The sequence below is a fragment of the Chrysoperla carnea genome, chromosome 3 (assembly GCF_905475395.1).
Source record: "Chrysoperla carnea chromosome 3, inChrCarn1.1, whole genome shotgun sequence".
Lineage (NCBI taxonomy): Eukaryota > Metazoa > Arthropoda > Insecta > Neuroptera > Chrysopidae > Chrysoperla > Chrysoperla carnea.
In genome coordinates, this window is record NC_058339.1 from 44,251,763 (window position 1) to 44,279,509 (window position 27,747).

At 27.9% G+C, this 27,747-nt stretch overlaps 1 protein-coding gene across 1 annotated transcript in view; it reads right to left on the minus strand.

Annotated features, from left to right (window-relative positions):
- Positions 1–290: 290 nt before the first annotated feature.
- The window catches only part of LOC123295553 (LON peptidase N-terminal domain and RING finger protein 3), a 66,892-nt gene continuing 39,435 nt past the window's right edge, over positions 291–27,747 (minus strand). The window contains exons 3-8 of the mRNA XM_044876942.1: positions 6,422–6,591; positions 4,949–5,171; positions 3,427–3,728; positions 3,088–3,357; positions 2,764–3,027; positions 291–1,875 (exon numbers count right to left, since the gene is read on the minus strand). Coding sequence (XP_044732877.1) covers positions 1,657–1,875; positions 2,764–3,027; positions 3,088–3,357; positions 3,427–3,728; positions 4,949–5,171; positions 6,422–6,591 — 1,448 coding nt within the window. The 3' untranslated portion in view covers positions 291–1,656. The remainder of the gene's footprint in view (positions 1,876–2,763; positions 3,028–3,087; positions 3,358–3,426; positions 3,729–4,948; positions 5,172–6,421; positions 6,592–27,747) is intronic.

Here is a 27,747-nt window from a genome sequence, read left to right on the forward strand (position 1 = left end):
AATACTTACTAAAATAAAAATATAATATAAAAATAGAAGGAAAATAATAATAAATATCAATATAATCTATTCATTTTTGTGGAAGAAAATTATCACAAGAGGAAAAAAAATTTATAAGCTGAATACATCAAATGAAAAAGGAATCATTTTAAATTTTGGTCCAAGGATCATGGTTCAACTAATTAAAAAAATTTTCTCATTTCTACCTTTTTTCCTTTTTATTTGATATATTTCATTTGATCTTCTTAATATAAACTTAAAAATAAATAAAAAATACAAAAAAACCATGTTATTGCATTTTTTTAGTGACGACTTATATTTGGAATAGTTTTATTTATAGTAATCTTTTATGGTCATGACCAAAGACAATATATACACAGCTCAGCAATACCACTACTAAGAGTTCGTATGAATCGAACTTTCTTTAAACAAGAAGTTAAACTTTAAAAAAATTATTAAGAAAAAATTTGTATCTAATACCGAAAAATCATAATAACATCAGTTTGATATAATAATTTTAGTTTTATATCTATAGATAACTTTTTTTTAAAAGAAGACTTTCCACATTTTTTTGAAAATTATGTTTCTAGTCTCTAAGTCTAAGAGAAGGTTCATATTAGATTGTATTATGTCTCCCGCTCCTCCATTATTTAAATAAAGGAGTTGTAGATTTTTAAGTGTTATTCGGTTACAGTATCACAGCAACTTACATACTAAAATCATTATTATGGTGAACGTATACTGGTTGTTTAATTTACATCATGGCATAGTACATCTTCCACGAATATGAGAGAGTACGTATGTATACATTAAGCAATGCATAAAAGAAAGAGGTGTTATAGGCATGTATTCTTGCTATGAGTTGAATGTAGCTTCGATACGCGTTGAGCTTCGATACACAGCATACACAGAAGCAGTAGAACCATCGTACAGCTTAAAAGGAACCGAAGCTACAACACTTGTGAGAAACATATAGCATCTATAACACCTCTTTCTTATACGCATTGCTTAACACATGTACTCTGTCTTAATCGTGGGGATGCCTAATCCAAGATGTAAATTAAGCGCATGCTATAAGACGTGATTAAGGTAAAATTTATGAAATTTTGCATTGGTATTGCTAGTCTATGCCAATATATGGTTTTTGATCATAATTAACCGATTTTAGCACAAATTTTTTAGAGTGGATGATTTTCCTACCTAGTTTTTACTCAACTAATAACGTCAGAGCTAGTCTGTCTAAAATATTGACAAATTTCTTCTAATTCAAATTTTGCATGTTCAATAAAGGAAGTTTTTTTCAAAATTGTACCATTTATTTAAAAAAAATAAGGTTTAGGCAATCAATAATCTAATACAATGAATTTGCCGGAATGTCTTGTCGAATGAAAATTCATAAATTTATGCTTTAGGTTTAAATATACACAAAGTTATGTGCGTTGTTACAGACAGCTAACTCCTAACTCCTAGGCTACAAGATATTACTGCTATATTAAGCAGATGGTATCCGAATTGTTGAGCGATTTATTTTTAGTGCCAAAGATTAATAAAAAAAATCTTTAAAACTGATAATTATAATGTGATTTACAATTCATAGATAGAAAAAGAGTCTTCGATAGAATTTTATCAAGAACCCCAACAAAATTTGATATGCAATCACAGATTAATCGGCTGAGCTTGTTGTGATGCTGTATTTTCTAAACGATGTTGTAAATTATTTTCCGTATTTGCACATGAAAAATTCATATCTCTTGTTTCATTATTACAGTACGATGAATTGTTATCGACTGCACTCATTCGAGCGATTACATGCTCCAACGTTTTATCAATGGCACGTAATCGTTTTTCTAAATTTGTAGTTCCAAGAATTCCAACCTAGAAAATAAAACATATAATTAATTATCATGATATGAATAATTTCATTTGTAATTTTTATATTGATAGTAGGATTGATTTAAACGGATTTAACTTAAAGTCAACTTGAAAAATTTAGATGATTTTGTAAAATTCTATATTAATTAAGCGATAACTGTAACATTGTCCCAAGGCTTAAAATTTCAATCACCAGGAGATGTCATCGTGAGTGATATGAGTTTTTAATTTGTAATCTAGGATATTTTTACTTAAAATAGAGTTAAAATTATTTAAAAATATGTGAGAAAGGGTAAAAACAAACAATTGACTGAGTTTATTGTTGAAATACCATGCATTTTACGTCATGTAAGTAAAGAAAGATAGCCACTCTTAGATAGCCAAACATACATAGACATCACACACACATAACTGATATTCCCATATAATACATACTATACAATTTGCGTCTAATTTGCGCTCTCACGGATAAACAGTGATGTTTACGAAAAAATGTTTCAAACAAAAGTTGTTTATTGCCTTATAAGAAATATTTTTTACATTTTAACTTTTGTTATATCTGTAACGGTTTACAAGATGGGTTCTATGGACCCAAGATCCAATTGATTTTATGTCCTGAGCACGCTATAAAAATTTCAGCTTGATATCTTTTTTCGTTTTTGAGTTATCGTGTCGACAGACAGACGAACAGACAACCGAAAATGGACTATTTAGGTGATTTTATGAACACCTATACAAAAATTTTGTTCGTAGCATCAATATTTTTAAGCGTTACAAACTTGCGACTAAACTTAGTATACCTTGATATATTTCATAAATAAATAGTATAAAAAATGTAGTTTTGGAGGACCTACTATCAAATTTAATAAGGTTAAAGATGTTGATACTCACTTGCAATTGTAATCCAAAAGGTAATATGGCCATTAACCACCAAGTCCATGTAGGACCATCAGGTAATCTATGCCAATTAAATTCAGGTTCAGGCATGGCACCAAATGAATGTTCAACTTCTGATTGAATATTTAAACTTAAAGAATTTACCCACACTTTTGCTTTGTAATAAATTTGATCATGAATTTGTTTTAACAATGGCAATTGAGAATTTGATATTGGCGTATCTTGTATATATTGGACAGACGCGGTGTGATATCCGTCCTAGAAAAAAAAAATCCAATTTAATATAATTTTCATTATGAATTAAATAGAAAATTTTACCTTTTCTCCAGATTCAATAAGGCGGAATCGTTTAACACCAATAGTTGTTAAAATGGTACATCCATCTTGTAATCTTACAGCATCTTTTATTTCTAACATTGTTCCATATTTAGCAAACGGTTCGTTGGGATTAACACTTGGTGCTGCCATTGCAAATCTTCGATTTTGGGATTGTAAGCATCTCCGTGCTAATAATCGATATCTTGGTTCATAAACAAATAAAGGGCATGCAATACCAGGAAAAGCTGTGGTGCAGACAAAAACTGGAACCTATTAATACAAATGGTAGTATTAGTAAAAATATGTCGATCTTTATTTTTCGGAAAAAAAGATAATTACCTGAGAGTCTATGCTATCAATTTCTTGTTGACGAACTCTTAATCTTTCATTATATTCAGCTGGTATCACAAGTCGAAGTAATCGTTCTATGACAACCGTAGAGCCCCTTGACAAATCAGCTCTAGATATTGGAGTTACACATAAGGGGCATGAATTACCATAATCCAAAACACGTTCTAAACACTCTCTACAAAAAGTGTGCCCACATACTGTTGTCACAGGTTCTAATAAACATCGACTACATAATACACAATCTAATTCTACCGTAGATATTAATCGGGAGGCATTATTTGGCGGTATTCCTGAAAGTAAAAGGAATCGTTTTATTAATTATGGGAATATTATTCCTATAAACATTTGTTTAAGGAATAAAGTGCATGGTTATTAAAGTATGTGAAAATTATTCCTACATTTATGTAAATTAATGATCGGGGATTCCAAAAGTATAGCCATGTTAGTACTCTTTCAATTTCAATGTTTCAAAATTATAGTTTTTTTCCCGAAATTATTAAATTATTGTTAATAAAAATAATTGTGAAAATAACTGTGAAAAAAACTAAAAAAATAACTTCTATTAGTAAGAGTTTAGAAGTTATCATAATAAACAAATATATAAGAAGATACATGCGTTTTTTTTTACGGAAAACAGAGAGACACGAAATTTTAATTTAAAGCCATGGTAATTTTGGAGAGGTGAAGGATCAAGAATCATCATTGGAGATTTGATTAAAAATGATAGACAAAATAATATAAAAAGACGGCTAAGAAAATGATTTAAAACGGATTCAATGCAAAAGTTTGAGTCCATTTTGCAAGCTGTTTTCTCACTGTTTTCCGTTAAAACTCGTATGTAGGCTTCAGTATAGAAATGTTCTTATGTTTGCTTCAGAACTACTAATAAAACCATGATTTTTAGTTTTTAATTCTAAAAATTGTTCTGTACTATTTAATTACTTTGAAAATTTATTGTGATTTCCATTGCCACCACCAAATTTCTAATTTCAGCTTGATGATTAAAATTATGATATGAGATATGACCATTAGAATGCGTGAATGTCGACTTCTTAGGCTTGTTTACAAATATACAAATCAATTTAATTTGTATTTTTTCAAAGTTTCAAATTAATATGATCGTTAAAATTGGGTGGATATCGACTTCTTAGATTGGTTTAACGTATTAAGTCCACGTTGGTTCTCTTTAGGGTTTAGGTGGATGCTTTTTCACCAATTTATTATGTGAGGTATCTTCGAAAACCATAGTCAGAATGTCAGATCTTTTGGAAAAACAAAAAAAATATCGAAAAAATTGTATGGTATCTATTTAAAAAAATTATTATTTTATAAGAAATGTGGGCAGAAGAGTGAACAAAAATTTCAGTAAACCATTTTCAAATTTCAGAAGATTTTGGGATACTTCACATAGTTTCACATTATGTGTTAAAAGTATGAAAGTGAAAATGCATATGTAAATTTATGAAATAAAAACAAATTGCTAAAATACATCTTAAAACAAATTACTTACGTCTAACACATTCTAATTCACGAACAATTCTCTCAACAAGTTTTCGTAGGTCAGTAGAATTTGAAATGCCTTGCATAAAATCTTCATCTCCACTAGATGCTTCATCTGAATCACTTGCAACTGGTACATGATTTCGGTTATCTATTCGGGTACATGGAAACACACCCGAAGCAGAATAACGTGCTCGTAGTGAACGTTTTGCAGACAGTAAATTATTTAGTACCTTTAATGAAAATCAATATTGTTATTACATTGTTCTTAAAAAATTTAAATCTATTTTTATTATACGAAACTAATTAGTTAATTATTTAAGAATGTTATTTATTAATTTAATGTTGGTTTATGATTTTTATTGATAAGTTAATAATAGGTAAATACTAATTGATTTGAATCAATTGTCAATAATTTAATAACGAAAAATGCATACGTGCATTGAAACACGACTCAATTTTATTTTCATTTACAATTTGTTTTGTGAATTCTAGGAACTCTTAATCTTTTAAAATTTATTGCAATAATATCAACTTGATACAATACTTGTAATTTTATATAATTAATAATTCAGAGCTAACAATTAAAGCTAGTTCAGAGAAGATACAAACTTCAAAAAGGAAAATTTTCTTACTGGAAAACTTAAATTATTTGACAAAAACTAGAAAAATATCCATTATATATGAATTGGGGATAAAATAACATTTTTATAAGATATAAAACTGACATTATTACTAAATGTCAATTTGTTAACATTTCTTATGTAATCAATATTTAAATTCAAATTAATTGCAAATTAAATGCAAAAATAATAAAATGTACACTAATTCAAAATTGATATGTATATTTATCATTTGATTACAAAAGACGTAGCCCTTAGGCAATATTAGCTGCTATTCAGCACGTGGCTTTATTATCATGAGAATTACTCGGAAAAATTCTGTGTCATGCGCCACTTTTCTTATAGCCACTGGACAATTTTTATATTAGTTGAAAGTAAGTATTTAAAAAAATAGTTTTTTGTCCTAATAAAATGAACCGCTTTCGGCACCTTCAAAAATGCAGTTTTTGAGGTCACGGTACATAAACTCAATATTTTTGCATGACAAAATGATTTTATTACCTACTTATATAATAAAAAAAAATCGGATGTTCAAAAATTGCTACCTTGCCGCTACCTTATAAAATCGGCGCCCGTAAAAGAAAATGGTGACTGATAATCAATTTTTTCGAATAATAAATAATGCGTCATTCTAGTGATGATGAAATCACATATGAACCATTTTTTAATCGCTAATGCGTTGTAACAAATAAGTACCCTTTCGAATGGTGTCTAACAAAGATTAATTTTATTTGACTTTTGGTAACTCGATATTTTGTGTTTCTACGTGAGATTAGTATTTTCGTTATTTTAATGAATTAATAATTTGTAATGCAGTAAGTTTTAAGCACGTTAGAATTAAATAAATCATATTATATTACCTTTTCTACAACTTGACGGAAAGATCGATTTTGAGATTCATAAATTGTGGCCAAACAGAATGCGGCAATACTTTCTTCGAGATGTACTTTTGCTCGTCGTCTATATGCTTTACTCCATCTCCGTCGAAGTTTTATGTTGTCAGTATTTGGAGGTGCAGTCAATGATAACTCTGTAACAATAAAAGTATTACAATTATTATTTGAAAATAAGCCAAAATTGATTTTTCAATGCGAAATCAAATTATATAACGAAACTGTATTTTTCTAAATTATGAATTATTTTTTAAAATGAAAAACAAAAACAGATTTTAATGAATAAGTTTTATGGTGTAATAAGTGAAAATACGTGTTACTTATTTCACTAATCACGCCATATTTTCGTAATTGTTTTGGCATTTAAATATACAACAAATTAATTTTGAAATAAAGGTGAATCAAAAGTCATTATATATCCTTTATGTTAAAATAAGTTTACTGAAAACTTCAAATGACTTGAACTAATTTTTCTTGGGATAACTTAGAAATAATATACTAAAAAATAGGGTACAATCATATAATGTACAAAATCCATCGATGTCTCAGCCCATCTTTGAACAATCTTATTCGTGAAATTGAATGGTGTGGCGCAGTTTGTTATAAAATATGTTAGAGTGTCTAACCAGCCTGCGCGTGCACATTCCAATACAATTAGAATGTTTAATAATATTACGACTTTTAAATCACATCTACATTACTATAAAATAAATTATATTAATATTAGAAAACGAAATGATTTAATAATATTATTTGATTTAAATTATACAAAAAAATACTTCTTAATTTAATTGAAGTTTTTTATGATCTAGTTGATTAAAATTTTCGAAGTTTCGGTTAATTTGAATCATTTTCTAAATTTTTTGTTTAGGTATATTTATTTTATTGTATGTAAACATTCCTTTAGTTTTCAAGTCAAAAAAAGAAAAATTTGAAAACATTTCGTTCATTTCATTATTGACGGGTTGTATTAAAATAATAAAATTTTAAATTTATGGCGTTTTATCAAAAACTTCATCTTATAATTGAGAATAACATGTTTGACAAGACCATTAATGACTAAAAACTGAACATTAATATCGTGTAATTTATTTTTTTTTTTTACTTTTTTAAATTAAATTAAATTTTATATAAAAACTTATATAAAAACACAAATTAGGATTTGTGTCTACAGACAAGCAATGAAATTCCTTTATAGTAGACCGTAAGGTAATAGCAGATTATGGTTCTTCATTTTCTTACGTCTGCCTCGGAGTAGACTGAAAAATATTTTCGTGCTGACTTAAATGAGAGAAAATTTCAAGTGATATGAATGAGGAACATATCGAATTAATTGACCACTTGCAGATCCTGTGTCAATATTTTTTGTTAACTCACGGAGTCTCTTTTTTCAATTTTAATTAGCAGCAATTTTTAGTCCAAAATTCAATTTGTGTTTTGGCTAATTTGAGACTCTATTAACTGTCGTTTTCCGATGCCAGAGCAAGATCCTACGATAAAATTCATTAATTCCGTGACCATAACAAAATATTATATCTAGATAGGCAGGTAAATAGGTTGGAGGGCTGGTTCGGCAACTCCGCCACTTACTCGGAAACAGCAAGCTCGTTGTGTTTTACGATCATTTTCGATTACTTCAGGCGATTATTTCATAGAGATTTGATGCTTAAACATTGAACATGATATTTCTTAATATTACACATTTAACAATACAAATATACTTAATTGTCTTGTGCAGTCGCCCCTATATTATAAGAATTTGTATGTTCATATACACATTATTAATCATAATTTCCTTATTGTTTAAGTAACACACCTAAAAATATTATATAATTAATAAATATAACCTTGGTAACAAATAAATACACCTCCTATTTTCAAACAGAATATTCATTTGTTTTAAAACCTACAGATAACACACTTTTTACTAGTGAAAAAATTTAAATACGGTTTTTTCGTTGAAGCTCTCTCCAAACTTAATCGATTTTCATGAAACATAGCTAAGAACACTCTCCATTAAATTATCTTTCAAGTAAGAAAACCTTAATCGTTCCATCCGTTTTGGAGCTATGATGCCACAGGCAGACACATATAGTACTAGTTTTTTGGTAGTTTTTTAGAAGCTTTGGAAATAAGTGTTAAACAATACGGCAGTTGCCTGATGTAGAATTTGCCATATTACACATACAAATGTAAAACTAGACTGATACCATGACAAAATTTGAAAGTAAATTCAAATTGATTGAAAAACAAAGAAGTTTTAAGCATTCAAAGATTGTTGATCATCTCTTTTTAGCAAAACAAAGTTTTATATGTATTTTATATGTGTCTCTATGGTGATATCGGACAATGACGTCACTAATCAATATCTTCCTCTTTGTTTAATAAGAATTTTAAACGTTCACATTTTGCGGGCTTTTCATTTAAGTAATGATCCTTAATTTTCATTATTAATAGGACCAAAGCGTGTGTTTACCGACACATGTTTTTCATACTAATTCGTAAGTTTTGATAAATCCTATTTATTATCCCGTTGTGCAATGACAATTTATTCCCCAACTGAGAGTACCGTGTTATTGTTAAGCGACTTAATACTTATTTTCTAATAATTTAAATCATGTTGAAAAATAATTTGATATTGAAATAGTAGTAATTTTATTTTATTTATAATTTTATTTATTAATCAACACGATCGTCAGTCAACTGTGAAAAGTTATTTTTAAGTTACATAATAAAACGTGTTATCTATCATCACGTGAATAATAACAAGAAGCAATTTTTGTTATTTTTCATTTTGTTAATAATTATTAACTAAATGTTGTAGAAAAAACTTTTTTAATTTGAATATTTCTATTAGCAAGTTATACGTTTTTGGGGTTTAATCCTTCGAGTGTATCTTCTAAGATTATTCACGTGTACGTTCGAAACTTTTAATATATAATTTTAAAATGCATAGTTAAGTTTTCGAAAATCATCACCAGCTCTCCCTTTTATAGTCGAAACCATTTAGAAACTACTAAAATATTAAGAAACCTTTAAATTTTCATTAAACGGAAATGGATCCGCTCGATTAAATAGGAAATTGGCCTTCTGTGATACTTTTTTAAACCGCTCAAAAAATGTTACTTAAATTTTGTGGTCGTTAAAAAAACCTAAATATGCATCCTGTAAACCACGCAACAAAATCGCGATCACTTAGTATTTTCATTAGACTCAAATTGTGATTATTATATACTTTATACTTCATTAAAGAAAATTTGTTGATAATGTTTTTTAATGCGCAGTTTTGTATAAAAGCATAGATTTGTTGTTTTTTTTTTCAAGTCATTATAAAATTCTAAATTTTGGCATTAAATAACCAACGTGTTGCAAATATTTTAAAAATATGATATTGTGTAACACCACAAAATATCAAACAAATAATTATAATCACAGTAAATACGAAATGATTATTGCACAAGATTGGACTTCGAATTGTACACAATACATGTACAATATATAATCGGCTTTATAATTATTTTAGTCTGAATATTGTTATTATAAGTTTATGTAACTCCAAGTAATAAGTATCATAAATTATATTTCAAGGAGATACTCTGATACAAAATATAATATTCTTGTTGTCATAAAGACGACACACCAGTCTTACTTACGTTTTATATTTAAATTAAATGTCTTTCATGTAATCATTTGCTTTCTGGTAGAAAGTTATTGTATGCTTTTTAAAAAATCGAAACAAAAGTTAAAATTTAATTGAGTATGCAAAATAACACCATAACACTATCAAGGATAAAAGCGTCATTTGCATTTTAAAATACATCCCCATATATTATAAATGTGAAAGTAAGGATGTTTGTTTGTTTGTTTGTTACGATTTCACGCAAAAACTAGGGAATGGATTTGAATGAAACTGCACAAAAATATAGCTCATACGTCAGAATAACACATGAGCTATAATTAATAGATATATATTTAAATAAAAGGGTCAGAAAATGACATTCATCCTGAAAAACTCACAGTTCCTATGGGATAACACACAGAAACCGTATTTTTTAAAGGATTTTGTAAAAGTTCGTGAAATAAATTTTTAGCGGATTTTTCTCAAAAAAGCTTGATTAATTTACACCGTAACGATAAAAACTCTCAATAGTTATGCATATGTATAGAATATATGCCGTTTAAAATCTATCATTTGGTACATTAATCTTAAAATAAAACATGATACATTAATCTTAAATTTAATTCTGTAGCATTTTTACGTAAAACGACGGCCATTGCGCTTTTTCTTAAATAGAATTAGTACCTTAAGCACTGCTACGGCATATCCGAAGACGCATACATATACAGTATGACACTTGAGAAAATTATTATTATGATTAATCAAAAATATAAGTTTTAGAACATTTACTCAATAAAAAAATTATGGATCTTGCTTCTTTAAGTTATATCTATGTTGTTTTACAGCATAATAAATTAATGATATTGGAATAATTAGACGAGATAAACTTACATGACAATTAAAACGTAATTTAATTTACACAACATTTGAGTTAAGGTATTATTTTACAAAAAGGTAAAAATTTCATTCATGATAAGGTTGTTAGTACCTACGTAGATGTAATAAAAATAATTGAATCAAAAATTATGAGTTAAGAGCCAAACAAAAAAAATTACTTGAATTTATTAAAGCTGATTTGAGGATTGGTTACAGTAGTTGTGTACACACACATACTAGGAGTCAAGTAGATGCTTTCGAAAAGGTTTTGTTTTCCGAGTTATTGAAATAAATTTACTAAAGCTGAAAATTGTTATACAGATTGTATATTGCATATAAATAAATAACAGTTATGACTGTCAGTCAGTTAAATGTTAGGGCAGGGCCCCTTTGCCCTAACATTTAACTGTTTGACTGTCATAATTGTTGCAATATACAATATGTATAACAATTTTCAACTTTAGTAAATTCATTTAAATACCACGGAAATCATATCCGTTTCGATAGCATATATCTTACCCCTGTTCTATCGTTCGTTTGAGTGACTATATACTATAGTCTATACTATAACCAATCCTCAAATGATCAGCTTTAGTAAATTCAAAGAATTTTTGTTGACCTGGTTTTCCCATTATTATTATATTGAAATCAAAATAAATTCATGCCTAAAAAAAATTTGCCAGCTTTAGGTTAAATAGTAAACTTCCTTCCTTGAATATTTTGTCTATTAAAAAGTAGTTTTATTTGGTACTTAAAAAGTAATTAAATTCATACCATTTGAGGTGTTTAACAATAAACATTTCATTCATGCTTGACATGTTAGATGTAAAACTATAATTATTAGATTATTATGATGTTAAAATAATTATATATTATAGAGGGAATTATATATTTAGACTAGAAAATAAATAGATTATACACTTCTGAAAATAATACATAAAAGTCAAATTATTTTTTTGTAATACATGGAAAATTTATAATCAGAACATTTCTGTGATTTCCAACTTTACGCAGTTTTTGGGCTGTCTTACCAAGACATTTTGAAAGAGTACACAAAAATAAAAATAGAAGTTTTTTCGCTGCGATGAAGTATTGTTTGTTACCAGTTTTCTCCTTCAAATTGTTATGACTGACATTAAAGATAAGGGTTTTTCATGCATCGAATATAATTTCCTGGATAATGCTCTAAATTATCGAGCTCTTTTGTTTCTATAATTTTTTACGCCTGATTTACAAAAATATTATAAAAAGGCGTCGATGTTGACATTTTTGAGTACTTAGATACGTTGTTCGTACACGTTAATTTTTTCCAGGTGAGCTATTCTTCTATGTTTTAAAAGTACCAAGTCGAGTAATGTAAGCAGTGCCAAATCAGTTATCGAGTTGGCCTTAGAAAAAATGGGCTAAATTTTTTCTATTTCTTACATAAATGTCGTTGACATTTATGAATAAAATTTCCGTCTAGAAACTGATATAAATTTAAAGCATTCATTATATTATTATATGAACTGATTTGAATTATATTATACTCTTGGGTCTTGGTAATAAAGAAAAGCATTTACAACTATTGTTATAGTATTTAAAAAAAAACGTTGAACTTGAGTTATTAACTGAACCAATAAAAGTTTCAACAAAAATAATTTATAGTTATTTATAGAAACGTATAAGTTGCTAAAAAATCAAATTAGTTTTATTAGATCAATGAATTCTCAAAAGTACTGAGGGATATATATTTGATATATATTGATTATACTATTTTATTACAGAAATTGTAACTCATTAAAAAATCATTGCTTTTAAAAGATGAACCACTTTGAGTATTTTTGTTTTAATAAAACAATTTTTTAAGTACATACCAACAATTAAAAAAAAAAATCCAGCTACAGAAAATATGGAAAGAAGAATAAATTAATATAGAGACAGATCAAAATCCTGATTCTATTTGGAACGTTTTGTATTAAAAGTTGTAGTCATATATTAAACAATTTACGAGTGTGAAGGAACACCTTCGATTACAAATATTTTAATACCTTTCGAATAATTAAGAGTTTAGATTTTTCTCTATATTTCATTCTTATTTTTATCTTTTGTTAAGTTGGATTTTAATTTTTAGCTTTTACTTTATTTTTTTTTCTGTTTATTAGCCACTAAATATGAATTCCATAATGTATTGTTAGAATATGCTTTAAAACAGGCATGGGCAAACGTGGCTTAGATAAGTCCCTCAGACTTCTGTATCTAAAATACGAGTACCTAGGACAGTGACAACCAAAAGTACGAGTAAGACAGAGAGACAACATTTGTTTTCTACCTATCTGATTACTGAGATAGGTAGAAAAGTCGTATACCCGTCTCGCTTCCTCCTCTATGAGCAATTCGGACTTGGATAAAGAGACACACAATAAAGTTTATGGTACACAATAAAGTTATAGCAATGGTGACCTCGACTTAAAATAACTCGCCCATGCCTGCTCTAAATGACCTTTCATTTGATACTAAACAAGATATTATGGGTTACAGGCGCCATATATTGTTTGTTTTACTGTTAAAATATTCAGTCTATACCAAATATTGACTCATATGTTTAATGGAAAAAGTCTTGAAACATATACTATATTAGGGTAGGTTAAGAAGTTTAGTGAATATTTTTTTGATTTCGATTTTCGAAGATTGGACATACGACATACACTTGATAATTATTTAAAAGTGGATTTTAAAAGTTTTTAGAACTAAAATCAGAGTAAAAACAAAACAAATATATTAAAGAAGGTATGTATGTATTTGAATTTAGTACAAAAACATTGTCTGTCTGAGAATGCACATTATATTACACATAAGTGCACCAAATACAACTACATTGTAGCGGACGTCAACAAACGTCTGCTGATGAGAATGACCTTCCGACATTGAAAATAAACATAATATTTATATGCAATGGATGATTAAGCTACTATAGCATCAATGTTCAAACTTTCATTTTGCTTTGTTCAGTATTTTAAACAAAAAATATGGTGTGATTGCCGTAAGACATGTAGATTCTAAAAGTTATGACCCCAAAGTGCCTAACTTTTTTTGGGATTTTAAACTTTTCAAATGCTTACTTTTATATCACTTTGCTACGTCTATAAGGTTAAAAATAAGCTGAAGGCTAAAATGGATTTAAATCAATCACACATAATATTATTTAAGACTTTTTGCTTAAATTCAAAAAAAGTTTTGCTATTTTGAAGTCGATTTGTTTGGCTATAAAGAAAAATTAATAATTTTTTTTACTTCCAAAATTGCCACCCAGATTTTTCTAAACGTTACACTGTTTAAAATAATGATATTTGGTTTGATAATATTGGTGGGAGTGCAGGTCAATGCACTAGACATATGTCTCGTAAAAATTAATGTTTCCTGTGATTCCACCATTTTTATAGTTCTTTACCCGTATGGATTGATTTGAATACTGTTATTTTAATGAAATCTTTTTAATTTTATCGATCCGTTTACTGATAAATGTGAGGATCTTTGGAATCTATGCACTTCAAAGTATAAACAAGTATACTCTGATTTTAACAATGAAAATTCTATTTGAAAACTTTAAATGAATTTTTAGTTAGATATTATTATAATTATAATTTTTTTAATGAAATTGTTCATTTCCTTAAAAAAAAATAATATGTGTATTTATTAAAGATTTATTTAGCAATTTTTTTTCTAATTCTCGCATGGTTTTATTCCGTGGTTGTGTGACCGCGAATTAAAAATATATTTCATGTTTTATTCAAATAATTTAATTTTTATGCATAAAATTTTCTATTATTATCGATTTTTTATGTTAATTTGAATCGAATTAAAAAAATTTATTTGTTTGTTTTAAATTGTGTTGTGCTAGGTTGTGGAAAATATACCTTGAAACTTCCAGCAAGTAAGGTAAACAAGAGTTTGTCAACAAGTTACGAAATAGTCCGCGATACCTTGATGAAGTGAAAATTCACAAGACTTTTAGAGGTTTGATAAAAGTAAGGTGACAAAATACCGACATCTTCAAAAGGGTTCGTTTCCATAATGCCACAAGTCACAAATGCACTTGTTGATAGTGAACTAGTGACTTTTTTTTAAGTTGGTTTTATACTTGTGGGTGGTACACATTTAAAAAATAAGCTAGTGTAGCGCCGTATTCTAGTGATATTCTTCCGTACTTTAGTGATATCTCATATACAAATTGTTTAAATATAGGTTGTTGTTTTTTTGTTAGTAAAGGTTAATGGAAAATCCATTATAATCCCTTGTTAATCACTGACATATTTGACAACTACATTATGTTTCTGATAATCAGGAACTTGATAATACATTTTTTATTTATTTTTTACAAGCAACTATGAATAAATAAATATAATAAACTGTTATTATTTTGTTTTCAATGCAAAAATAAAATATTATATGGTGGTGTAATGTAATAACAATATTCTTTGTCACATTTTCTAATGCACATTTTTAACCACGTGTTGTAATTGTTTTGCAACCGAATGATTACAATAACATAATGTGTACCCAGTATGTTATCTACTCGTGTTAGTCTAGGCGTTAATGGAACGTATATGCTAGGAAAATTGTATATGGATAAACATGTATTATTATTGGGTAAATTAATATGTCATGTACCAATCTACACCTTAAAAAAGAACTACGAAAAACAGGCTTAAATTGAATCTCAGCATTTGCTCTCAGCATTGAGCCTCACTCTATTTTAGTGAATTAGTAATTCCATAGACGAAACAAAATAAAAAACAATAGATAACATTTCTCTCATTCTAAAGCTTTTTTAAAGTGAAAACAAGAACAATTTCACATAGAACCCCGCAAGATAAGAAAAAAATGTTCTTTGGTCCATTCTGATCAAAAGCTCTCATGGCCACAAAACTTTTTAACGAGTAGTTTTCGAGCTATGAGAGCTGCGAATATATTATAGGTTCAGTATATCACTAGGATAATGGCATTTTGCGAAACTTTCTCAAACCGCCCTTATAATATACTTCAGATCGTTCTGATCAAAAACTCTTCTCACAGACTACATAATTATAATGAGTGTGCAGCTTTGATTGGCCGTAAGCCGTAGCTCGAAAACGTAGTTTTCGAAGAATTTTTCAACGGGTAGTCTTCTATTCGCATAATAATAATAATAATAATAATAATAATGGGGGTTTAACCTCCGTTTTTCTGACGCATGCCTTATCGCAGAGGCCACCCACATCATTATTTGTTAATCTTTATTTATTCCATTACATACATATTTACAATTACATTTTTGATGTGGGTGGAGTCGGTTACTTCGTTCTTTTCCAAGCGACGACAATGTGATCAATTCTGCACTCATTCGCATAATATTTTGGGGGCGGTTTGAAAAAGTTTCACAGAAACTATTTTCCTAGTCATATAGGTACTATAAATATTATATATTCGTGACTTTGATCGTCCATAGCTCGAAAACGACTCGTTAAAAATTTGTATGGCCTTGAGAGCTTTTGATCAAAATGATTCAAAGAAAATATTAGTAGAACAAGTTTCACAACATTTTTTCTTTACTATTATTGTGGTTCATTTTGGGAACCCGTGAAGTGGTCCTTTATAGAAACTTTTCCCGGCAATTAAAACGAATTTTTAATGAAAACCAGCGAAGGATACATTCAACACTTCGGTTTTTAAGAATGCTTTCGAACCTAAGTAATTTGGTATTAAAAAAAAAGGAAAACTGTTTTTCTAAAGAAACATTGAAAAGTTTGTACATATGAGGTTATAAATCTTAGGCAATTTGCAACATGACTGATAAACCGCCTACCGCTACAAAGATGACGGCTCCCTACTTTTGATACGAACTAACAGTTTTATCTATGGCACTAAATAAACATGAGCGCGAAATATAAGCTTTTTCGAACGTTTAAAAATGTTAGGTTCTGAAAATTGGCCATCTTAGGAAAAGGACCATCTGAAGCAACTCACTATTTCGACTAATTTTCAAAAGTTGTGCGCCACTATCGGTTAGTCTATATTCCATAGAAAATCTTAAACACTGTTATACTATTATTAATCTAAATGTTACATACTTATATAACTGAATGAATTTGTAAAATAGATAGTTAGTATGTATTCATTTATGCATAAATAAAAATATATATTTAACCAATTGACTCACGTTGGAGTAAGCAATTATAACTAAAGAATAGATATTGAATAATTTCATTGACGAGCTATTTCTTCGATATTTCTCATTTCTTCTAAAAGTGTACTCTCAGAATGAGAAATAAATTGACCAATAAAAAGTGAAAAAAGAATTGAAAACCCAAATTTTAATTATTTTATTGAATACTATTATTAATAATTTATTTTATTTTTCAATTTATTTGTACAAATTATATCGGAATTTCCATGAAACAAAACACATCATCATTTTTTGTTATCATGATACACCATATATCAATTATTTAAAAAAAAATTTCTTCTCTGATATTAAGTTAAATTTCCAATTTTTCCCTGCGCCGCCACCATATTTATTTAATATGGCATATTTCGAATTCCTTTAACATATATCGGGTGTATTAGAATAAATGGTCAATAATCCGGGAAGTGATAAGAAATACATGTTCTCCTTCAGAGTGATAAAAATTTTATATATCGTGTCGAATTTCTGCCGAATCCGAAATATGCCGAACAAAAGTTATAGATTTTTTTATGAAAAATATTTTTGACTATGAAAAGGAGCCTTTTTTAGATGCTTCTTGTCAATTCCAAGCTTATTGGCTAAATATTCTGATACATCTGGTATTTGTCCTCAAAAATGAATCAAAATTTTTTAAAGTTATTATACTAATTAGTGCAGATTTGACTGATTGTGTATTTTTATTTAAAATTTTTGAAAAAGTAAAAAAAAAAAATATTCTAAAAATAAGAACATGATTATTAAATTTAAAACAATTTTTTTTAATTTTTTTTAAAAATAATTACTGCAGTAAACAGTATATTTATGATTATTATTATATTTTTGTACCGAATTACAACATTGACCTTAAATCATAAAACTTATTCACGTGATGTAGTGATAATTTTTTTTTTAGTAAATACTAGTGACCCGGACCTGTCTCGGCACGGTAGGCACAACCAAGTATCCATCTAGTTTATTTGAATATACAGATAATTTTTTAATAATATTTATCTACGCCCGTGTAGAAGTACTTTTCTTACTCAGTATGCACGGGAAAAATATTTTATTACCGCACTAGGGTGGTTATGAATCCTGGTACTATAGTTATAAATAATAATGAAAAAAATTTAAATAATAATTATTTATTTTCACATTTTAGAGGCGTAGATAAAGTTTTGTACGATATACGTGTGATAACGCATTATTAACGTACTTTTGCGATTGTTCAATTCGTCGTGCTATGCACTCCATGTGCAAATTTCGTTACGCGTACGTTAATAATGTTGTTATTCTACTTGTATCGTAAATAATTATTTTTTGCGAGCCAGTTAATCAAATAATTATCCGGATGTGATAAAACACCCGGATTGACAAAAAAATTTCTCAAAATTTTTCTATTCTTTTTAGAAATTTTTATCGAGGAAAATTAAGTCAATTCGAACATTTTCATGTTAAGATTATGCATTCCAAATTCTATTACTAAAATTTTTGGAAGAAAAGAAAGAAAAATCGATAGAGGCTGGTAGAAACCTATAAAGTTGTAAAATGGATATATACTAGAATATGCAAATCGGATTCTAAGAGATAAATAGGGTCAAGAGAATATAAGGTTCATAGAGGATTAAGAATAGTTGGTAAAAACGACCAGAGTGGTGTACACAAAATATCTTGTGGATTATACACAGAAGAAGACAACTGAAGGTATAGCTATAGAGTAAAGTGTAATTCGCAACTTTATCTATCACATCGGTTTAAGTGCCTTGTGAAAATGAATCTATTAAGCTCAAGAACAGGTGGATAGATGCATTTTATTTATTCTAACAATTAACAAAACTTTTCAAAACGAAATCAATATAGTGAAAAAATCTTGTCTAAGCTAAAATGTACGACATATACTGTGATTTAAATGCCGGCATACGTCATAAATTATAACAGGATGTATAATTTATACAGTCATTGCCCTGTGTAAGTAAATCATCACACGATGATATCTCTCCGTTCCTCTTCAAACATTGATTTGATAAATATAAAATTATAATAGCGTTAAAATGCATTAATAATAATGAGCCAGACTACACTACACTAATATTATTTAAATTATATTAATTTTTGTTAAATAATAAGTTTTTCATTAAGAGTGTCCGAACTTAAAAGAGTTTAAAGTTATATATGAAATACGAGAAGTTATACAAGAGATATCTTAAATTTTTTTGCCATAAATGCCATTATTGTGTGATATATAATTTCAACCAAATGGCAAACGCAATTTCGATAATCAGCGCAATGTAATTATTGGAAAACTCATCATGCAATTTGAACTTACCGTAAAATTTGTAAAAATCAATTAGCTCAGTAAACAACATCAAAACAAGAGGCCTTCTTGATGATAGCGATCTATGTGATAATTGTACTTTTCGCAAAAGAACTGCATAGTACAGAAATTTCCATTTGCTGGTATACAAAAAAATGGCACTCATTCAATAATTTTTTTTCAAAGATATCGTTTGTAATTTGTAAGTTTCAAGTTCGGACATTCTTAATGGAAAATCTTTTATTATCTCTTTTATATTTATATTTATATCGACGAGTCGTCGGCGATTGTTGTTTGGTCACAACACGACACAGTTCAAACCACACAAAATTGAATTGATAACGATTTGATAAATTATGTTTAGATTAAATCGGGTGATTTAAAATGAATGATAATCATGTAATACGGAAAACATATCATCAATAAAAAATAATGTAAAGAAGTTAAAATTATTATTATAGATCTGGAAGACTTTTGATACCTAGTCAAATTGCACTCTCGAATAACGAAAATCGTAATCAAAGAGATCTCGTAAAGCAGATCTTTATTTCAACCAATATTCTTCTCAGTTTTTAATGTACGTGTCTCAATTAGTCTTTTTAATCTCTCTGTAGGTGTATTAAAAAAACATCTTCATTTGAGTTGCGTAACCCACGCTCTTAATATTCATCATTGTGGAGGCACGCAATAAACTATACATGATTAAAATTGAGATGCTGAATATATTATATCTGAATTTATTGAGTCGAAGACCCAAACGATTGACTTACTTTCTAGTAACAGGGGAGCCCCCAATGATAAATGGCAATTTTCTCTCGTGCGACGTGGAGATCTATTGGACTTTGAAGATTAGATGATGGAAAGAAAAAAGAGTTAAATGATTTTTTTGGAGCCCACAATGATAAATGGGAATTTATTCGTGCGTCTTGGAGATCTATTGGACTTTAAAATAACAATTTAAATCAAATAATTATTTATTATTATTCATTTTGATAATTTATAAAGGATTTTTCATTAAGAATGGTAGAAGTTTAAGCTTTTATAAAATCAGCATCAGCCAATTCGATAGCCTCGCCAAAAGCCAGGTTTTAAACCCCTAATACCACTCCCGTGCGTTCGGACCTGAAGAAAAATATAGCCTGTACCTTCTCTGGTATCGGTGTGTGCAAAAAAAAAAAATAATAATAATTCGGACTGTCAAATGAAGCTGTGGCTTCCTCTTGGTAGGTATCATATTATATCACAAAAGCTCTATCAATCTTAATGGAAAACTGTTTATGTACTTTATTTACAGATAGTATTAAATACTGTTATCAAATACAGCAAGTAAACATTATTTTGTTATGATTTTAAATAAAAAAATATTCATGACGAAATATTGCTTTTTGGTGTAAAAATATATTTGATTCACTTTCAATTTGATTACATATTATTTTAAAAATCATAAAGTATCAATCGTAATTTTGTTTCAATGTCTGTAACAAAACATCTTAACATAATGTATTATGTATATGTTTATGTAATTCGATTGTATAACTGCAAAATAAAAGTAATTTATATTTTTCTTAAATTCATTGAATAAAAATTTTGTAATATTTATTTTTGTAATATTCAAGTTTTTTATTTAATAATAATTATTGTGCAAAATTATTTTATTTTACAATAATTGTAATATTCTTATTAGTTTTGAATAATATTCTATTCAAACGTAATTTTATTTATAGATTCTTAATTTCAATTAACATAATTGGAGAAGAGAGGAAATTTAAGATAAATTGCAAGTTTTAAAACTTCCAGGCTTTGAAAAAACTGACTCCTGGAATAATATGAACATTGAACAAGAACAAGGCGGTGGAGTAATTGAGCTATATTTAAAAAAAAACTGAGTACGCAAAAGCACAACATCGTTATTTATAATCTCATGTATTTTCATATTTCACGATTTAGAAATGTAAGAAATGAAACCTTTAATGAAGATGATAATTTGATTTCTCAGTAAGAGGTAAAAATAAATAAACAATCATAAATTCTTATTTTTAACTGTATACCTTTGTATATAAAATAATATTGAAATTGAATATTAATATTATTATAATAAAGGTCATTTCCCTTTGTTTTTTTATAACATGCGTAATAAAATGGAAAACTAAAAATTTATTAAAATAATAGACCATGGCGGCTCATATTAAGGTTTATCACCAAATTAGTTCAGCCGAATTATTTTATATTTACCTAGATCCTTCCATTCCTTCTTGACGATTTTATGATCCTATTTAGGCATTCGACCTCAGAGTTCCCTTCAGTCTTTTCTAATCTACAATCGAACTGGGATAAGCGAAAGTTCAAGTGACTGTCGTCTCTAATACATTCATAATTGATTTTTAGCGAATTGTTGAAGGAAATGGAGCTATTGGTTTTGTACTGATGATGGAATTTTGAAAAATATGTACTTATACGTTTATGTATCTGTAAACTTTCTAGCATTAGCAATTTAAGTCCGATTTAAATAAAATGTGGTATCAAGAAGTGTTTTGGTATTTGAAAGGTCAAGTTCGGAGAAAAATCGACTGATAAACAAGGGGTGGGGATGAGTAAATTTTGAATTTTTTCAAAATAAAAAATATATATATATATTTTTTTAAATCAGTTTTAAGCAAAGAATACTTTTGTGATTTTTTCTCTAGGCGCTTAGTTTTAGAAATAAAAGTTCTTGAAAAATTAAAAATGCAATATTCGATGTTATTTTTCAATCTCTGAGGGAATTCACTTAGCCAACGCAGCTCCTGCGCTAAGAATTTTTTTTATGTATGCAGATATACAGTTACGAAATAGTATTCGTGTAAGAAAATTATTAGGCTGTCAGAAATTGTGGTTGTTATACCACGTTGTCGTATATTCTTTTGTTCTTACATTTTGTGTCCGATTATCAAACAAAATTATAAATATAATACACTCTCGTATACTTCCTGTTATATTTAACAATATTACCCCGTAATCATTAAAACTACGCACGCATTTGACTTGTTAACTGATGAGTAATGTGACTTATGAACAACCACCAATATTCTCATTTTAATTACCAACATATTAAATTGCTGTTATGTAGTCTTCATCATAATATATAACTCGCTACATATGTAAGTTTCCTCTCACTTTAAAATTGTTACATAAAAACGTTATTTAAAACAAAATTTAACATGTAGTTAAATGGAATATAGAGTGTTTTATGAAGAATGGAAAGCAATTTTTTGGGATTTTAACTTCAAAGTATAGGAACGTTAACAGGACAATGACAATGTCCAGGATAATGTTTTATCATCACTTTTAGATTGATGTCTGTGTGTACACAGATCTTTTCTCGTTGAATATTTCTAATAGCTATTCGAATTTGACAATAATTGCGTAATAATACCAAAATGTGCTGAAATTGCACCTTCCGCTGGTAATTTCATTTATTAGCACCTCAATTTCAGTGGCTGAGTGAACCTCCTTCATGCATATACTATGCATTACACCAGCCCATCATAACCATTAATTAAATTAATTTTGTTGTGACGGCGGAAATTGGTTACGCCTTAACCAACTGAGCTAATCGGGCGACTATTTTTATTATAATAAATTTTAAAATTTTTTATTTCTCGCAGTATTTTTTACTTAAATTTAATTAGCCACTCTATAAATTGAAAAAGCTACCATAGGCTGATGTTAAAAAAAGATGTGTACATATATATGAAGACGATTGTCTGACCCAATGTATACAACGCGTACAGGTGTGCAGTATTTAACACACTCTCCAATTTTGCATTAAACGAAGCTGTATATTAAACACCAACCGTTCAGATGTTACGAAAAAGTTACAAATTACTTAAGGTAGTACCTACACGAAAGTGATATTCCACGAATTTCTCAAAACTCAGAATATAAAATATTTAATTCATAATACACTTGCTGTTAAAATTAGAAGATGATTTACCATGCCATACATGAGATATTAGCAATTAAAAGTGACGCAATTTGTACGTGTACATGGGAGAAGTGTATAAAAATACACAAATTTACAAATATTATATTTATTTACCAATGAATGACGTCCACCATCTCTATGAAAAACTAATATAATGTAGAATACTATATTTAGAAAATATATAAATAAAAATAAAAATTATTTACCATATAGTTTCGATAAAAAACTTAAATAAATAACTCGTTTTAGCGATGATTTTTGTGGAAAAGATATGAAGACTAATGTTAAAGGCATATGTCATAGTGTGTGTGCTTATATGTATACTAGAACAGTAGTGAGGAACTACAGTCTTTTGAAAATAATATATGGTATATGTATAATAGTCATAGCACAGTTAATGCACTGAATGATAGTATTAGTCCAAAACTTTTTGACTGGACGGTCGCGGAGGAACTACCTTAACAAAAAAAAAAAAAAGAATGATTATTACAAAATCATATTTTTTTAAATGATATTTTTGTATATAATTTTTTTTTTATTATTAAATATAATAAAGTTGATTCTTATACAATAAAATGAAATTATTGAAAGTGGAACAAGGCCTATCACAAATGAAATAACTAACTCAACGTGTAGTATTAAAATATATGCCTACTCACACAGTATAGTAATATGTATAAGGCATTATAATGCACCTAAGTTTTGTGTGTAATTGTTTTATAGGTATTAATGGCCTACTTCATTTAATTTAATTTATTATATAATTAATTCTATTATTTAATTACTTTATTAAATTTTATAATTGTTCATTTAATTTGATGATGCGTAGACGCATCAATATTTTATTTTTCATTAAAAATTTTTATTTTTATTCCTTCAATTTTTTTTTTCTGTATACTGATCAATAAAAAAGGGTTAGGTTGCCTGGTCAAGCGTTAAGGCTTCATAAATGAGCGTAGAATTAAATATAAAAGATCTTATAAGGATTTAAGACTGTGAATTTATATAAGGATTCGTAAAGATCTTACCATTTTGTCGTTATAAACGGTTTTCACTACAATAACTTGTATTGACTTTTTGAATTTTAATTAATGAAAATATTTTCTTATCAAACGATTTGATGGATTTTAGACGGGTAAGTATATTACAATCATACTTCAAATTATTATATAATAATGATCTACTTAAAAGAATTGGTTTTGATTATCTTTAATTTAATTAAAACATAAAGGTGTCGATGACTTTTAACTTAAACTAATTTCTTATCAATTGAATGAAAAAAATTTCAAACAATAAGAACAATATAATTAGTATTACATGGTATTTATTTTGATAAGAGTGAATTGTTACAGATTTGAATTATTTATTTTATAAATCATATAAATAGGTATTAGGTAATAATTTTCATTAAATCATAAGTTTAAAAATATGATGACTACCAGGCCCGTGGAGAGGAATTATCCAAGGGAGGGGTTCAAACTTTTTTCATCACGTTAGTTCATAAAGTTAATAAAAACAAGAAACTCTTTTTTCGAGAAAGGGCAAATTTTAATTCGTTTTGAGACGACGCAGAGCTGAAAAGGAGCGTTCATTCGTCACAGGCAAAACTACCAAATCGCGAAGAATTTGGTAGACATTTGCAACGCATCTTTAATCTTTATTGCAAATATCAAGTGCTAGGGGGGAATTATTTCCCGTCCGACAATGCGTTTTGGTCAAAATTGAACGTCGCCGACCCAAATGTCACGAGAATTATCGTGCAAAATAAAATAGTCTAGTTCAGAAACTTGAGCGTTAGAGTCTTCATCAAAATTCTTTTATTTTGTTGAGAAAGAGACAAGCAAAATTAGATAAAATATTGCTATGATTCAGAAATCGATCTAAAATCTTCAACTAAAATAACCTGTTCATTTCAGCGTTGAGTCTATTATGACGCCTTGGCTTTCGCAATTCTATGTCGAGTTCATCGTAGATATCGCTCACAGTTTAAAAAAATTTTGTAAACTCTTCTCCACCGTTTCCTGTTCTTTCAATCGAAATATGTTTCGCAGTATCAGCCAGTTCGGCAGCCTCGCCAAGACAAATGTTTTCTGTTTTGAATAGTCGGCCCAAAGACAAAGTCAAAGAATATACCGAGCTCAAAATATGCATCGATATCTGGCTAACCAATAGATATATCTCACTGCGTTTCATAAATGGATGCATTTACAGAACTATTTTTGTTTTGACCCTCACAACCCCTCCCGTGCGAACGGGCCTGATGACTACTATAGAAATATGAATTAAAACGGGCAAAATAATGTTTAAATCTAATATAGAAAAGCATCATTTAAAGTAAATTTTTAGAAAGGTTTAATATGGACATTATTGGTTGTTCGAAGTATTATTATTAATCTACAATGCATGGTGTAGCTTGCTGTGTAGTTTATTACTAGTTATTAATTTTTTATTTAATTTACTCAATAATAAAACAGTTGTAATGTAAGTGCCTAAGTAAGTATATGCAACAAAACCTACCATTGTTTAAGTAAATAAATATTACTTAACAATGAAATTTCATACAGTGATGTAGAAATAAAATTCTGTAGTAATGTAGTAATAATTTTTTGTTGTTGTTGATGTAATTATTATTATTTAATATAAAGTAATAAAATTTACTAGCTCGACCCGTGCAGTGCGGTACTCGTGACTAAAAACAGGCTAGAGAAATAATAGTGATAAATATCAATAGTAATTGACTTCCTTTTTATTTATAGGCAAGTTTATTACAGATATGATATTACATTGTCAACAAAATTAAATTTAGCCTGTTTTTTTCCTAAGCGGTACCTGTTCATACCGTGAGTCTATTTTTGTGATTACCCAGCATGATAAGCTTTAAAATGAGGGGTGGTAACAACTCGTGATGTTCCATATTTCCAGTAAACTAGCTAGGGAAATAATATATAAGATTACGAATTTTATAAAATATGATTTCGATTACAAAACATGTTATTTAATTGTTTAACTAATTAAAAGTTTATTTTTAAATCATGAATGTCGTTGATGACCTTGGGGGGACTCATGCAGCTATCCAAAAACCTCCCAATATTGTGGAAAGTGGGTTTGTTTACATTACAATTATTTGTGTAATGCAACCTTGAAAATGTGCGCTCTTTTCGTATCGTTAAAATCCTTAATCGTACGGACAAGAAAGTTCTCCGGCTTACATCCGCCTTTTCATAAATTTTGAAAATAAAATTTGAATTGTAAAATAAGATTTTTCCACAAATCTGTTTTAGTTGTAACAGTTAGTTTATTGTAACGAACGTTTGGGTAAATACTTTTGTGCTCCTAGTTTTAATTATTAAGCAAACATTTTGTTCGGCTTTGTATATTTATTATTTATAGATAACAAAATTATTATATAATAATATTTTTAATAATTACTAATACAAATATAAACTAATCTAGCAAATAAAATTTATCATTTAATTTCCACTTCCGTTAAACACCATATAATTAATCTAGGCTATCATCTAAATTTATAAAAAACATTAAATTTTTTATGAATGATATTTTATTAATTTAAATCAGTTTAGTCGCCAAAATTTAGAACTTCACTGTGATGAATCAAATAATCATTTCGAGATGATGAAATGTATGTAAAGAAAAGTATTTGATCTAAAGATGCAAATAAAACGTTAAATAATCAAAGACAATTTTGATTATGTTAAGTTTGGATGTTAAATATTGATTGAGAAACAAATATTTAAATTTTAATTCATATTTTTCACCATCGTAAATAAATTGTTTCAAATGTATTATCCTGAAATACAGGAAGTCTCACAGGTAACGCGAATTAATTATAATGTAGTCAAGCTAAAAGTGCTACAAAATGATTTTGGTAGAAAAATGACTTTTGGCTACATAATTTTGTCGTTAAATCGGAAAACCGTTTCTAAACCAGAACATACAAGTTAACATACATGTTAACTAATATGATCTATAAAATACCTATAATCACTAAAGTTAAATAATATTTTTTTCTTAAAAATTTAATCTTTCATTATATCTAAATATATTCAAGGACTTTGGCTTTAACTTATTTTATTTTATTTGGATTTAGTTATATAATTTTTTTTTTTTTTAATTATTTTTACTACATATATCATATTACATATTATTATCTTATGACTTTTTATATATTTAATGCACTGCAATAATTGTAAAAGAATTAATAACGACCAACGAATGATTTAATTGATATATACTGCTGTGCGTTATGCAATTAAAAATATGTAACTTGATATAGTATTTTATTCGCAATTTATTGAAACTCACCCATTCAAGTTTTTTT